Raw genomic sequence first — 14,828 nt, 5'->3', positions numbered from 1 at the left:
GTTCTAGAAAACCAAGGTGATTCACCAATAACTGAACCACCTATTACAAAACAACTCAGCACTATTTACAGGAAGATAAAAGATTTTAGAATCTCTGTAATGTGCCATGCAATGTATAATCAAAGACAAGTGAGAGAAAGGCATTATGTAAAAATATATTGTAAAATATTAATGTTAAAATATTTTAAAATATTGGAGCAGTGTGAAGAAGAAGAGGCGAGAACGACCCCTGGACCGACCAAAGCCCGCGCGCCGCTGCACCCCGCGTCCAGCGCCTACGTCCCGCCGCTGTCGCCACCATGCCCAAGAGAAAGGCTGAAGGGGATGCTAAAGGAGATAAAGCCAAGGTGAAGGATGAACCACAGAGAAGATCCGCAAGGTTATCAGCTAAACCAGCTCCTCGAAAGCCAGAGCCCAAGCCTAAAAAGGCCCCTGCAAAGAAGGGAGAGAAGGTACCCAAAGGGAAAAAGGGGAAGGCTGATGCTGGCAAGGATGGAAATAACCCTGCAGAAAACGGAGATGCCAAAACAGACCAGGCACAGAAAGCTGAAGGTGCTGGAGATGCCAAGTGAAGTGTGTGCATTTTTGATAACTGTGTACTTCTGGTGACTGTACAGTTTGAAATACTATTTTTTATCAAGTTTTATAAAAATGCAGAATTTTGTTTTACTTTTTTTTTAAAGCTATGTTGTTAGCACACAGAACACTTCATTGTTGCTTTGGGGGAAGGGCATAAGTCACTAATAGATGGTCTCCAAAACTGGATTGCCCTGGGGAAAAACAACTTTTCCTCACTAGTTTTAAGAGACTCCCTCTTGATTTCCAAAAGGAGGGATTCCTTGACTTGACACGGTAGCCACCCTGGCACCCAATGCCTTGTGGTGGGGAAAAGCTAAAATGTGTTTCTGTGTCCTGTCTCCCTCTCCGCCTTCAGCATAGACTTGACTCCCTTAACCCCAGAGAGACCTGTTGAGCCTGGACTCCCAAAAAGTGGTTACCAGGATGTCAGGCCATCTGGATTTTGCAGTGCCCCAACTGAGACGGCAGCCCTCAAAAGAACGGTTCCTTTTTTAGACTGTGGATCTTCAGATTGATCATTCTGCCATTTTTCTTTCATTTCTTGAAAGTCAGGGTCGGCTAGTGAAAAGTTGTTAAACAACATACTAAATGTGAAATGTCAACCCTCACTCTAAACTTTCGCTGTTCAGAGCATCAAATGAAGATGTCATTGGGTTTTATAGTGGCTTTCTGATTTTGGTAGTCCATTGAAGAAGGGAGTTTGAAAGTTATTGTACACTGTTAATGATTGTCTGCCCATGTCCTGCCTGAAATACCATGATTGTTTATGAAAAGTATCTTTAATAAAGCTGGATACAGTTTGAAAAAAATAAAAAATAAATAAAATATTTTAAAATATTAAACATGCAGATAAAACAAAGGCTTTAATTATTAGACAAGAGTTCTTAGATTAATATTATAAATAAATTTTAAAAATTACAGAAATATTGGTAAATGATGGAGGAATATAAGTTAGTTCCAGGAGAGATCTTTTAAAACTATACAAAAAGAGGCAAGTATATTTTCCAGAACTAAAATTGTACAATATCAGTGAGATAAATATCAATAAGTTAAAATTATATGAATTTCTTAGACAGAATATTTAATCTGACAGAAGAAAGAATCAATGAATTTGAGTACAGTAATTAGTGAAGCACAGGGTGAGCAAAATTTAAAGAGAAATTGAAATAAGCTATACTAACCTATGGGATAATATCAGGCACACATATAATTGTGGTGTCAGATTGACAGGAGAAATAGATAATGATGTATTATTTGAAGAGGGGTGGAGAGATATAGTACACTGAGTAGCATGGTTCTCTTTCATGCAGCAGACAAAAGTTCAATCTCTGGCACAACATGTGGTTCCCTGAGCACCACTAGGAGTGATCTTTGAGAGAAGTCAGGAGTAAGCCATGAGCACCGCTGGCTGTTCATGGCTTAAACAAAAGCAATACTTTTTAAAGATGTGAATGAAACGCTCCACATTAAAAAAGCAACTGTCTCGGATGGGAGATGCATCCCGAAAGTAGATAATGGACCAAATATGATGATCTCTCAGTGTCTGTGTTGCAAGCCATAATGCCCAAAAGTAGAGAGATAGTATGGGGAATACTGTCTGCCATAGAGGCAGGGGGAGAGTGGGAAAGGGGGGGTATACCTGGGATATTGGTGGTGGGAAATGTACACTGGTGGAAGGATGGGTGTTTGATTATTGTGATATTGTAACCCAAACATGAAATCTTGTAACTATCTCACTGTGATTCGATAAAATTTTTTTAAAAAACAACTGTCTATATATTCAGAAATCCAAATAAGCCCAATCTGGGAAACTACAAAAGAAGTCATCAAATTTAGGTCACATAATATAGCTGCTGACAAAAGAATAGATATGAAAAGAAAATTTTAAATGTAGACAGGAAAATAGCTGAAGGAAACAAAAGTAAATGTTAGTCTAATTTTTCGTTAAAAATAATGGTCATGGATTGAAACGGAGATCATTCTATAGTATTGTGCCAAGCATTCTCCTGAGCTAGCATACTGGAAGAAACCATTCTATGGATTGATGTGTTGGAATATGTATTTTTTCACTCTCAAGTAGATTTTTACTTGTAGGAATTAGGCAGAAAATATACAAAAGGGGCTGGAGTCATAGTACATAGTACAAGGGAGGGTGTTTGCCTTGGTTCAATCCCCAGCATCCCATATGGTCTCCCAAGCACTGCCAGGGATAATTCCTGAGTACAGAGCCAAGAGTAACCCCTGAGCATTGCTGGGTGTGATCCAAAAAGACAAAACAAAAAATAAAATACACTATTTTTTTCAAAACTACATATAACTAAATCATTATATTCCATTTTAGTGTTTTATAAAATATTAATTTTAAATATGCTTGTGCAAAAAACAGAACCAAAATAAGTAAGGCAAACACGGCACAATAAGAAAAAATATGATTTACTGCATATGTAATAGAAATGAGATTCCTACTCTGATATGCATCTTCATCTCTTCAAGCTCATGAGACCAAAATTGTTGATGCCTCTCCTCAATGATGACTCATCCAATGATTATGAAAAACAAATGTTAAAAGTAACAACAGAAGGCCCCAAGTGATATAGCAGTACATTCTCTCTTCAAATGGGAAGCCAGAAGTCTTGATGACTATGGATTTAGACCAAGATAATTTTGGTGATTCTGGGAAATAGTCAAAGTTTCATCTAAGTCTTCAGATGAAAAAGTCTAAGTTTCCTCTCCCAGTCTAGGTTAAGATTTCCCAAGGATACTCTACCTACCATTCTACTTAGTTCAGATTCCCTGTTTACTCTATTGTGTTTACAAGAATCATGAGAATGTGGGACTCCCTTTCAACCACTATCAAGGCTGTTTAATTCTTTATAAATGCTAACAGAGAAGTTTTAATTGCTGTCCAGTGATGATGGTCCCAGAAACATGAAACTAATTCTTCCCTGCCATCTGTTGCACATGCCCCTTGAAGTTTAATTGTCAAACAACAATTTTATTTTTAACATTTTCCCCCTAAATTTATAAGTTGGCACTTCATTGTGACCTATAAGAACAACAATGTGGATCTGCATTACAGTAGGTTTAAAAACAAGGGTAAAGTAGGAGCAAAAATTTAAAAAGAGCTTTTAGGACAGAGATAATAGCAAAATACAGAATCAAATAAGGGTTATTCAAAAGAATCAGGATAGGGAATACATATTTTAATTTTTTGTCTCATTCTCAAGTGTGTTAACCCCCAATTATGATTGTAATTCATGTACATTTTAAAAGAATCATGGTCTAAGAGGATAGTTGATAATATTTCTGTATTTTTATTTTATGTAGTTATGTTTTGCGAACTAGCATAAAGTCTGTCTTAGAGAATTCCCAGGTATATTGGAGAAGAATGTGCACCCAAGTGTTTAGTAATGAACAACCTTATATATGTGTGTTAGGTTCATGGCTTTCATTCAGAGAATATATTTTGGAGTCAAAAGCTGTCTTTTCTATCAGCATAGTCTTAGTACAAAATATCTTGACCTCAAGTTCCAAAACATTCAGAAAATATTTGTGGCATGGTAATGGAGAGGAAACTGAGCCTCCATCAGCTTAGGTCTTGCAAATCCTCTGCAAATTTCAGGTAGTATACAAGTTGCTTAACATTCCCATAGAATAAAACACAGAAAATATGTGAGGGAAGTTTATAGAGTTCATTGGAGAAAAGAGAGTTGAAATAAAGTAAGATTATATATAGACTGAAATTCACTGGAGCCTCAGAGCCTTCTCCCAAGGATACTTTTCATGAAAGTGTAAATAAATTGCTACCTAGGTTTGAGTTGGTCTGTATAAACCACTTTGCTATTCTTTCCAAGATATTCTATAAAGCATATTTTTCACTTTGCATATAGTACCTATAACTCTTTATCCATTTACATTTTATTCTAATATAACTAGCTTTATTTTACAGCCTCATGAGCCTCATGCATGAAGGAACTGGCAGAGGAACCCAGGTGTGCCGGACCCGGGACTGAGATCTCCAAGCCTGTTCAGATCGGGAGGAGGTCTCCTTCACCTAGATCCCCCTTTTCTGAGTAGCTAGGTAGTCACACCCACAAACTGCCCCTGGGGCCATGTAATACCATCAACAGCCAAGATCCAGAGACTATAAGACAAAGCTCCCGGAAGCGCGTGGCCAAATTCATAGCTGTGAGACCTCTTATTGTCTAGTTCTCCCTCTAGGAGAACTCGGCAAGCTACAGAGAGTATCCTGCCCCACAGCAGAGCCTGGCAAGCTCCTCATGGTGTATTCCATATGCCAAAAACAGTTAACAATGATGGGTCTCATTTCCCTGGCCCTGAAAGAGCCTCCAATGTGGCACCGTTGGGAAGGACGAGTAAAGAGAGTCTGCTAAAATCTCAGGGCTAGAACAAATGGAGACATTATTGGTGCCCTCTTGAGAAAATTAATGGACAACAAGATGACAGAGATACACTGACACAGTGATATTTTACAGATGCAGAAATAGAGGCTCAGATAGGTTAAGCAACTTTTCCCAAACTAACACGTTTCCCAAGTAACAGTAGTAGAGCCAAGTATTTGGACCAAATGCTCATTCCTATACTCAATTCTATATGTTTCTCACACTATTCCCAGTCCCTGGTGTTCTATCCATCAACAAGCCCATCTGGAGCCACTGAGAAAGTTCTAAGTAAACACTGAAGCAGAGATGGTGTCTACTTTGTTCTTACACCCTTTTCCTCAGTAGACCAAATTACCTCTACCCCCAGAACTGATTGATCTAAGACCATGGGGTCTGTGTGTTCTGTGTCTGGTATGACCAAAGCCAGGCTATGTTTGGAAGCAATCTAGTACGGATAAAATTTGTCTGTTTTTGATATCATGCTAACTTGCGGATTTGAGGTCCAGTAATTTCTTCTTTTCTTAGCATACCTAACTTGGCAGATGCTAGCAACAAAGATGAACAGATGTTTTCCCTGAAGAGTATGTTCCAATACCGTATGATGAAGAATAACTTTCAGAAAATAAACAAATGTACATATGTGTAAGCTCTAGCAAGACAAAAATCATCTATTTCAGATGAGAGGAAACAAATGCTCTGTACTTTAGGAAAGAGATATCAGACAGGCTGGAAGTCACTCAAGGGTTTATTTTTAAGTGTCATTTCTTTTTGAGGCTTTTCACTGTCCTTCCCTGCTCCCAGCATTACAATTTGGAACATTAATTCTAGATTTTATTGTTTATTTAGCCAGATGCAGTCTGCATAAAATTGGTAAAAAGACACTTTTATGAACCAAGTGTGCGAAATGTGCTTATTTACCGTATTTCTGCAATGCTTGAATTTAAACCAGAGGGGAAACCGATAAAAAATGTTCTAAACACTTCTTAAGTTTTTCTATCAGATTGTTATTTCACTGTTTGTATTTAATAGCCAAAATATTCCCAGAGGTACCAAGATGCTCATGCAATTCCTTTCAGTGTTTATAAACCATTATAACAGATCAAGCTCATCAGTCTCAGAAATATATTGCAGCCTAAATAAATCATTTCGTTGAATGATAACATTTCATTCTTACTGTACATTGTCCAGTCAGTTGATATTTTCCTGGTAAATAATTGTTTGTCATGAGCTTCCATGAATACAAAACAGGCAACTGAGTGGAGGTGTTATATAGTCAGTCTTAAATTTAAATTATCTATAGGTGGTAGGTTAAGTTATGGTCTAACACCTACATTAACTGAATGTTATCTTATATAGCAGAAAGACTGCTTGTGTGATTAAGTTCTAGATTCTGAGATGGGAAAATTATCTTGTACTACCTGCAAGTATTCTTATGAGAGGAAAGCAGAAGAAAATTTGACACATACAGAAAAGAAATAATTTAACCAACTAATTACTGGTTGACTTAAATTCTGGGTGACTTAAAATCACAAAAATAGCCCTCAGCTTGTTATTTCCTCACTCTAATCACTACATTTATAATAATAATAGCAAATTTCATAGCATTATATTTCAAATACTGTTCTATATATTTTATACTTAATGGTTCATTTAATTCTTACACAATAACTCTGTAGTCAACACTAGGATTCTTCCCATTTTACAAGTGAGGTGATGAGCCAAGACGTGGTTAAATAACTCATGTAGCTGCTAACCATTCTTGTGTATATTTCTCAGATATACTTTTTAATCAAAGCAAAATTTGTTCTTATAAAAGTTTGAAGTGTTGATGTAAAATCAACATGTGTATATTACATTCAACTTACCTCTAGGCACTCCATTTTGAAATCTATTGTGTTCCAGGTTTGGCTCATTATTTTTCTTCCTTTACATTACAAAACCACATCTGTCTTATCTCATATTTTCTTAGTAAAACTATTTTCCTAAGAAATGAAGAAAATGAAAGATAAACAAATAAATTTTTCTCTGAAAGTACAATTCTATCATTCATCATACAATTGTCCCCTTTGACCCAATTTACCCACCCCTCTTCTATCCTGCCCTTGTTGTAACCCCTAATTGGACTTAAAGTCCAAATTTTCTTTTTGTTTTTTTAGTTCATCTGCTTTTTAAAATGTCTATATCACATGTGAGTAAAATTGTATGGTGTTTATCTTTGTTAACCTGGATTATTTCACATACTATCATTTCTATTCATAGTGTTGCAAGTAGCAGGAATTTACCTTTTCCAGTAGCCAGGTAGTATTCCATTGTGAACATATGCCACTCTTTGTCTATCCATCAGTTGATGAGCATTTAAGATGTTTCCTGATACTATCATGAATTATACTGCAATAAACATGAGTTTGTATATCCTTCTTATTTCTCTCATATTTGAATTTTTGCTTCTGTAGTTTTCAAGTAGCTATCAGAAGTGAAATAACTGAATTTTATATAAGTTCTATTCTTAATCCTTGGTACAACCACACCCAGAGGCTCTCAGGGCTTATTTCTAGCTCTTAGCTCAGGAATAATGCCAGGCTATTCCTTGTGTGGGCACCATATGTGGTGCTGGGGATTGAACTCAGGTTGGCAGTGTGCAAGGCAAGCACTCTACTCATGGTACTATCACTCTAACCCCTCTATTCTTGATTTTTCAGAATCTCTATACTGTTTCCTGGATAGTTGCACCAGTTTGCATTCCCATCAATAGTGTGTAAGGAAGGGCTCCTTTCACACATCTTTGATACCTGTTGTGGTTTTTGTTCATTTGTTTGTTTGTGTAAAATAGCTAGCTACTCTTACAGGCATGAGGTGATATCTCACTGTTGTTCTGAATTGGATTTACCCAATAATACAAAATTGTAAAAAAATCATTACTTGTGCCTATTGACCATCTCTATGTCTCTTTAGAAAACTGTTTCTCTGGGTGCTCTGCTAATGCTTTAATTACGTGGATTTCCTCTTAAGCATTGACATGACATCTTGGCATATTTTGGGGGATCATGTACTGCCAATAATTAAATTTAGAGATTAAATTCAGGACTAAACACACATGCCTCGCTTGCGAACTAACTACTGATTACTGCCCTGACCCCCTGTCTTTTCATTTGAATGCAAGGTTATTTTCTTAAGTAGAATCTGTTTGTTTGATGTAGTCCTATTTATTTGTTATTTTTTCCTTTACAGTGGAGTTCCCAAACACATTTTTAAGGTTTCTGTCAAGGACAATATAACTTTTGTATTCTCCTCTGTATTTTACATACAAGTCTTGTGAATGATGCTGTAATGTACATAGGAACACATGTATTTTTTAAATTGCGGTTTGGTGCCTCTGGGGTAGATGTTAAAGAAGTAGAATTACTGGTCATTTGGAAGCTTGATTCATAGCTTGATTTTTGAGACACATCAATATTGCTATAAAAGTGCTGGATCAGTCGATGTTCCCACCAGCAGTTGATGAGGGTTTCTTTTTCCCAGCAACCACACCAATACTGATTGTTTCAGTTTTTTGGTTTTTGATGTGTGGCAGTCTCAATGATGTGAGATGTCTCATTATTCATTTGATTTGCATTTCCCTGACGCAAAGCATTTTATCATACACCTATTGCTAGCTGTATATCCTTTCTAAAACATATTTTCATATCTTCCCTCCATTTTATGATGAGTTTGTTTGTTAAGTTTTACTTGTGCTTTATGTATCTTGGATATTAACCCTTTTCCAGATGAGTAGTAGACAAATATTTTCTTGTAGTTCATAAGGTGTCTTTTTATTATGATCATCATTTCTTTTTGTGATACAGAAGTTTCTTATTTGATGTGATCATACTCATCTATCTCGCATCTGTTTGCTTGGACAATACACTCTAGATTCAATTTTATGAAGTGTCCTATATTTTTTCAGTGTAATTTATGGATTCAGGTGGGACATTGCAGTCTTTAATCCATTATTAATTGACTTGCATATGGTGTTAGAAAGGGGTTTGAGTTTTTTTTTTTCATGTGGCTGACTAGTTTTCGAAGCACCATTTATTGATGAGGCTTTTCTTGCTCCACTTCCTATTCATTGCTCCTTTGTCCAAGATTAGCTATGCAAATACCTGAGGATCTATCTCTGGGTTCTCGTTTCTATTTCCCTGGTCTGAAAGTATATTGTCATTCCAGTACCACACAGTATTGATTATCATAGCTTTATACTTTCATTTAAAGTTTGGGAAAGAGAAGATCCCATCTAAATTTTTCCTGGCATTGCTTTGGCTATTCATAGGAGTACTGGTGGTGGTACTTTTCAAAAGTTTTTGTTATTACGCCATATAAATTACTCCATATAAATTTCAACAGCATTTGGTTTATATCTTAAAATGTCATGGGCATTTTTAGAGCAAATGTGTTGAATATGTATGGTGCTTTGGATAAGACTTACATTTTGATAATATTAATCTAATTAATTAATTAATATTAATATTAATCATGAACAGAGAAAGAGTTTCCTTTGTCTTGGGTCTTCTTTTCATTTTTTAGTAGAGAAATATAGTTTTCTTTTTTTTAAAAAAATGCTACTTTATCTTTATTTTGGGGGGAGGGTCACACCTGGCAATGCACTGGGGTTACTCCTGGCTTTGCACTAAGGAATTACTCCTGGTGGTGCTCAGGGGACCATATGGGATGCTGGGAACTGAACCCGGGTCGGCCGCGTGCAAAATATAGATTTCTTTACAATTACATTTTACCTCTTTTTAAAAAGTGTTTCCCCAATACTTGATATTTGCATTTATATTTATCAGGAATATAGGCCTATAATTTTCTTTAGTGATATCTGTTTTCTTTTTGTATCAGGGTAATTTTTGCCTCCTAGAATTTTTTGGGAGGATTTTTGTCGTCTTTTACTCTTTGGAAGACCTGAGAAGAACTGGGAATAAGTGTTCTCTCTGAAGCGTTGGTAGAACGCACTAGTAAGCTCACCTGGGCCCCAGCTTTATTTTGAGGATGCCTTTTGGTTATTATTTCAATCTCCTAGCTTGTAATGTTTTTTCAAGTGTTCTGTTTCCTTTTGATTCAGCCTTAGAGCTTATGAGTTCAAAATGTATTCATTTGTGCTGTTTCCTCTTGATTCCGCATTGGAAACTTTTGAGTTCAAAATGTATCCATTTATTCTATGTTCTCCAATTTTGTGGTACAAACATTTTCATAGTGATCCCTGATGATTTTTTCATATCTGTGGTTTTGTTACACATTCTCTTTCATTTCTTATTTGGTTTATTTGATTTTTCTCTCTTTCTTTATGAATCTAGCAATGGTTTGTCAGTCTTGTTTAATCTTTCAAAAACTAGCTCCTGTTTTCTTTGATCCTTTGAATTATGTTTTTAATTTTTTTGTTTCATTTATGTCTGCTCTAAATTTTATTATGTTCTTTCTTCTGCTTACTTTAAATCCTTTTGTTGGTATTTTCTAGTAGCTTAAAAGGTGCTGCCAGCGGGAGGCGGGCAGGCCAAATACTCCTCCAGCCGAAGCTCTGGCAGTAACACCCTCACCCTGATACAGCTTTGGCCCAGACCATAGATCCTGAAGTCTCTGAAATGCGCAGCTACATATGTAGCCACGCAACACCTCGTAAAGTAACAAAAAGCTTAATGAGTTGTTAGACAAGGACTTAACGACACTGAGATCAAATATAACATTATTCACATAAATTAATTTTTAAGAATCTATTGATTTCAATATTGCAACTTTGTTATCTAATCAATTTTACTTCTAGATTTGTGTCAACAGTTGTACGTTCTTTTCTACATCAAAATACATTTTTAAAACGTTAGAGAAATAAAATGTGCTGTTAGGTTTTTATTCTGTTTCCAAGGAACACTTGGATTACTACGAACTTCCCTATTAACAACACTTTGTTGTGTCCATATGTTTTGGTGACTGGTGTCTTTATTCTTGTTTGTTTCCAGAAAACTTATGATTTCTTGCTCAATCGTAAATTGTTTAATTTCCAAATGTTTGAGACAAGTTTCCTGTTGTGTTTATTTTTGCACTGTTATATTCAATAAGTAGAGTTGTCATCTTTATTTAGCTGCACAGTTTAGGATACAAACAGTAGTGAGCATAGTTAAGGGACTAGGATGTGAATGAAATAGGGTTTGGTGAGAAATAAATGGACAAGCAGAAGGTTTGGGATCTGGTTGAGGAACTAAAGAGATGACAGAGTTCATATAGTTTTATTTAATTTGAAGACTGCTGTCTTATATATGTATGGCCACCACAGTGTTTTTAAGGCAATTTTTGCTATAAAATTGTTTTCCAACTTTTGCTTGTGTTTGCATTTACTGTTCAGGTGTGTTTCTTGATGTTGGGTTCAGTTTTGTGATCTATCCAACCTCTTTGTCTTCAAGTTTTAACACTACTCCCAGCTGTGCTTAGGGCTTACTCCTGACTATGCTCAGGGATCACTCCTGGTGGCACTTGGGGGCCATATGCAGTATCACAGATCAAATTTAGAATCGCTGTGTGTGCAAGCAAGTGCCCTACTTGGTATACTATCTCGTTAGCCTCAGATCACTGTCACTGTATCACTGTCATCCCATTGCTCATCGATTTGCTCGAGCGGGCATCAGTAACATCTCCATTGTGAGACCTGTTGTTACTGTTTTTGGCATATGGAATACGCCATGGGTAGCTTGCCAGGCTCTGCTGTGCAGGCGATACACTCTCAATAGTTTGCTGGGCTCTCCGAGAGGGGCAGAGGAATCGAATCCGGATCGGCTGAGTGCAAGGCAAACGCCCTACCCGCTGTGCTATCTGTCACTCAAGCTCAGCCCTCAGATATTCTTCTCATATTCTCATATTCTTTTCTAACTATTTTTACTGGATCTCCAACTCTTTATTGAGTAAAAGATGGTAAGAGTGCAAATTCTTGTTGTTTATCTTACAGGAAAATCTTATAGTTTAAGTATGAAGCTGACTACGGGCTTATCATATATGGTTTTTATTAGGCTGACATATGTTCTTTCTATTTCAAGTCTGTTGGAAGTGTTTAGTCATAAAGGGAAATCGTGGAGTCAGAAAAATGCTAAAACAGTGGAATATGTGCCTGGCATAAGCAAGGCCCTGAGTTTGATCCCCAGCACTACAAGACTCCCTTAATACTACCGGATATAGTCCTGGTGGTCCACAAGCACTTACTGTGTGGCTTTGATTTTTGATAGCTCCTAAGCACTACTGGGCTTAATAAGCACAATGCAAGGCCCAAGAGCCAAAGCATCAGACCCACTCAATTGAGCAAAGGATCTCCAGGACTAGGCCTTGTGTTACCTGAGTATTGCTGCGGCATGGCCCCTGTAAATAGAACTAAGTAAATAATATTATCAAATTCTGTTTTTCAAAAGCATTTGATACCATTTCTATTGAGATGATTATATGACTTTGGCCTTCCTTTTGTTGATGTGGTATATCACATTTATTGGTTTTCTATATTTTTATAATATTACATTTATTTTTAAAAATAATTTTGATAATCTGAATAATTTTTAAACTGGAAAAATTTTAATATTGGAAAAGCAAGAGAAAAATAATGTGGGATATCATTCTGGCTCTTTTTTCCACCTGAGATTTTCAGGGTGGCCTGGTTTAATTGAATGACAGAAATGGCTTTTTCCAAAGACACTTTTGCTGGCTATAGATGGGGTTTCAGGAACCAGAGGGAGCACTCAGCTCTTCTTAAAACTGAAGGTGTTTATCATCGATATGAAGCTGAATTCTATCTGGGAAAGAGATGCACTTAATGTATACAAAGCAAAGAACAACACAGTGATGCCTGGTGGGAAACTTAATAAAACCAGAGTGATCTAGGGAAAGGTAACTCAAGTCCATGGAAACAATGGCATGATTTGAGCCAAATTCTGAAGCAAACTTTCTTCCAAGGCACTTGGTCACAGAATACAGGTGATAGTATACCCCTCAAGGATTTAAACTTACTGAGAACTAAATAAAGTGTAGGTGTTTAAAAAAGACAACATTCTCTTAAAGCTGAGATGTAAAAAGAGTCTACACTAAACACACACTTGTACTTTTATATAAGTTTCCCATATGGCTATGCCATGTTGATTTTTTTACAAGTTTGATGTTCAACATGTAATTCAATCAGATCAATATGTGTGAATGAGAGGTTTATTGTTTTACACTGATATGACTTGGACAAATAGATTTGTCTAATATTATTACAGACTGAAGAAAAAAGCATAAAATACTCAAGATTAGAGATTTTGAGATGAGATACAGCTATATTGTTAAATTTTGGAGCAAAAGCTTAGATTTAAAAGGTAAAACTCCCCGTTTTCTGATGGAATTAGATGTTTTCTTCTTGTAAAGTTCAGCCAGTGCCTTGCGTATCCTTGATATTAACCCCTTATGAACAGAAAGTTTCTCAAAGAAGAAATCCGAGTGGCCAAAAGGCACATGAAAAAAATGTTCTTCATCACTAATCATCAGGGAGATGCAGATCAAAACAATGAGATAACATCTCGCACCACAGAGACTGGCACACATCCAAAAGAACAAAGGCAACCTGTGTTGGCCTGGATGTGGGGAGAAAAGGACTCTCCTTCATTGCTGGTGGGAATGCCAACTAGTTCAGCCTTTTTGGAAAATATGGACATTTCTCAAAAAACTAGAAATTGAGCTCCCATTCGATCTGGCAACACCACTTCTGGGAATATATCCTGGAGATGCAAAAACGTACAGTAGAAATGACATCTGCACTTGTGTGTGTATGGCAGCACTATTTACAATAGCCAGAATCTGGAGAAAACCCCAGTGTGGAGAACAGATGACTGGTTAAAGAAACTTTGTTACATCTACACAATGGAATACTATGCAGCTGCTAGAAAAGAAGAAGTCGTAAAATTTGCATATAAGTGGATCAGCATGGAAGGTATCATGCTAACTTAAATGAGTCAGAAAGAGAGGACTGCATTCATTTGTGGAATATAAAGTAACAGAATAGGAGACTAACACCCAAGGGTAGTAGAGATAATGACCAGGACGATTGCTCCATGGCTTGGAAGCCAGCCTCACATGCAGCTCAGATAGAGAAGGGGACCATCAAATAATGGGTGCTTGGAGGGCCCGCTTAGGATGGGAGGTGCATGCTGGAAGTAGACTATAGACCAAATATGATGGCCACTTAATACCTGCATTGCAAACCACAACACCCTAAAGGAGAGCGAGAGTAAAAGGGAACGCACCTGCCACAGAGGCAGGGGGTGGGGAGGGTGGGATGGAGTGGTGGGAGGGATACCAGGAACACTGGTAGTGGAGATAGGCACTGGTGAAGGGTTGGGTACTTGATGATTTTATGACTGAATGTAATCACGAAAGTTTGTAATCTGTAACTGTACCTCACGGTGATTCATTATAAAGAAAACAAAAAGATCTTTCCATTTGTTGATCTCTATTTCCACTTGCTTGGTCAGTGGCATTTCGTCTTTGAAGATACTCTTAGCTTCAATGTCGTGGAGGGTTTTGCTGACCTTTTCTTCAATGTACCTTGTGTATTCTGGTTTGATGTTGAGGTCTTTCTGGTTTGATGTTGAGGTCTTTAATCCACTTTGATCTGACTTTTGTCATGGTGTTAGGTATATGTCTGAGCCCATTTTTTTGCATGTAGCTGTCCAGTTTTGCCAGCACTATTTGTTAAAGCGGCTTTCCTTGCTGCACTTCACACTTCTTGCTCCCTTATCAAAGATTATATGATCATATATTTGAGGGTGTGTGTAAGGATATTCAAACCTATTCCACTGATCTGCTTTTGTT

At 36.9% G+C, this 14,828-nt stretch overlaps 1 protein-coding gene and 1 pseudogene across 1 annotated transcript; both read left to right on the top strand.

Moving 5' to 3' along the window:
* Positions 1–207: 207 nt before the first annotated feature.
* Positions 208–672, top strand: LOC101538816 (non-histone chromosomal protein HMG-17-like). Its single transcript, XM_055122576.1, has one exon. The coding sequence runs from the start codon at positions 300–302 to the stop codon at positions 570–572; it is 273 nt and encodes a 90-aa protein (XP_054978551.1). The 5' UTR covers positions 208–299; the 3' UTR covers positions 573–672.
* An 11,980-nt stretch (positions 673–12,652) lies between these two features.
* LOC105943165 (60S ribosomal protein L35a-like) lies at positions 12,653–12,986 on the top strand (annotated as a pseudogene).
* Positions 12,987–14,828: the final 1,842 nt, after the last annotated feature.

Source organism: Sorex araneus, chromosome X (genome assembly GCF_027595985.1).
Source record: "Sorex araneus isolate mSorAra2 chromosome X, mSorAra2.pri, whole genome shotgun sequence".
NCBI lineage: Eukaryota > Metazoa > Chordata > Mammalia > Eulipotyphla > Soricidae > Sorex > Sorex araneus.
The sequence above is the reverse complement of the archived record's forward strand: the minus strand, read 5'-3'. Positions and strand labels throughout refer to the sequence as shown.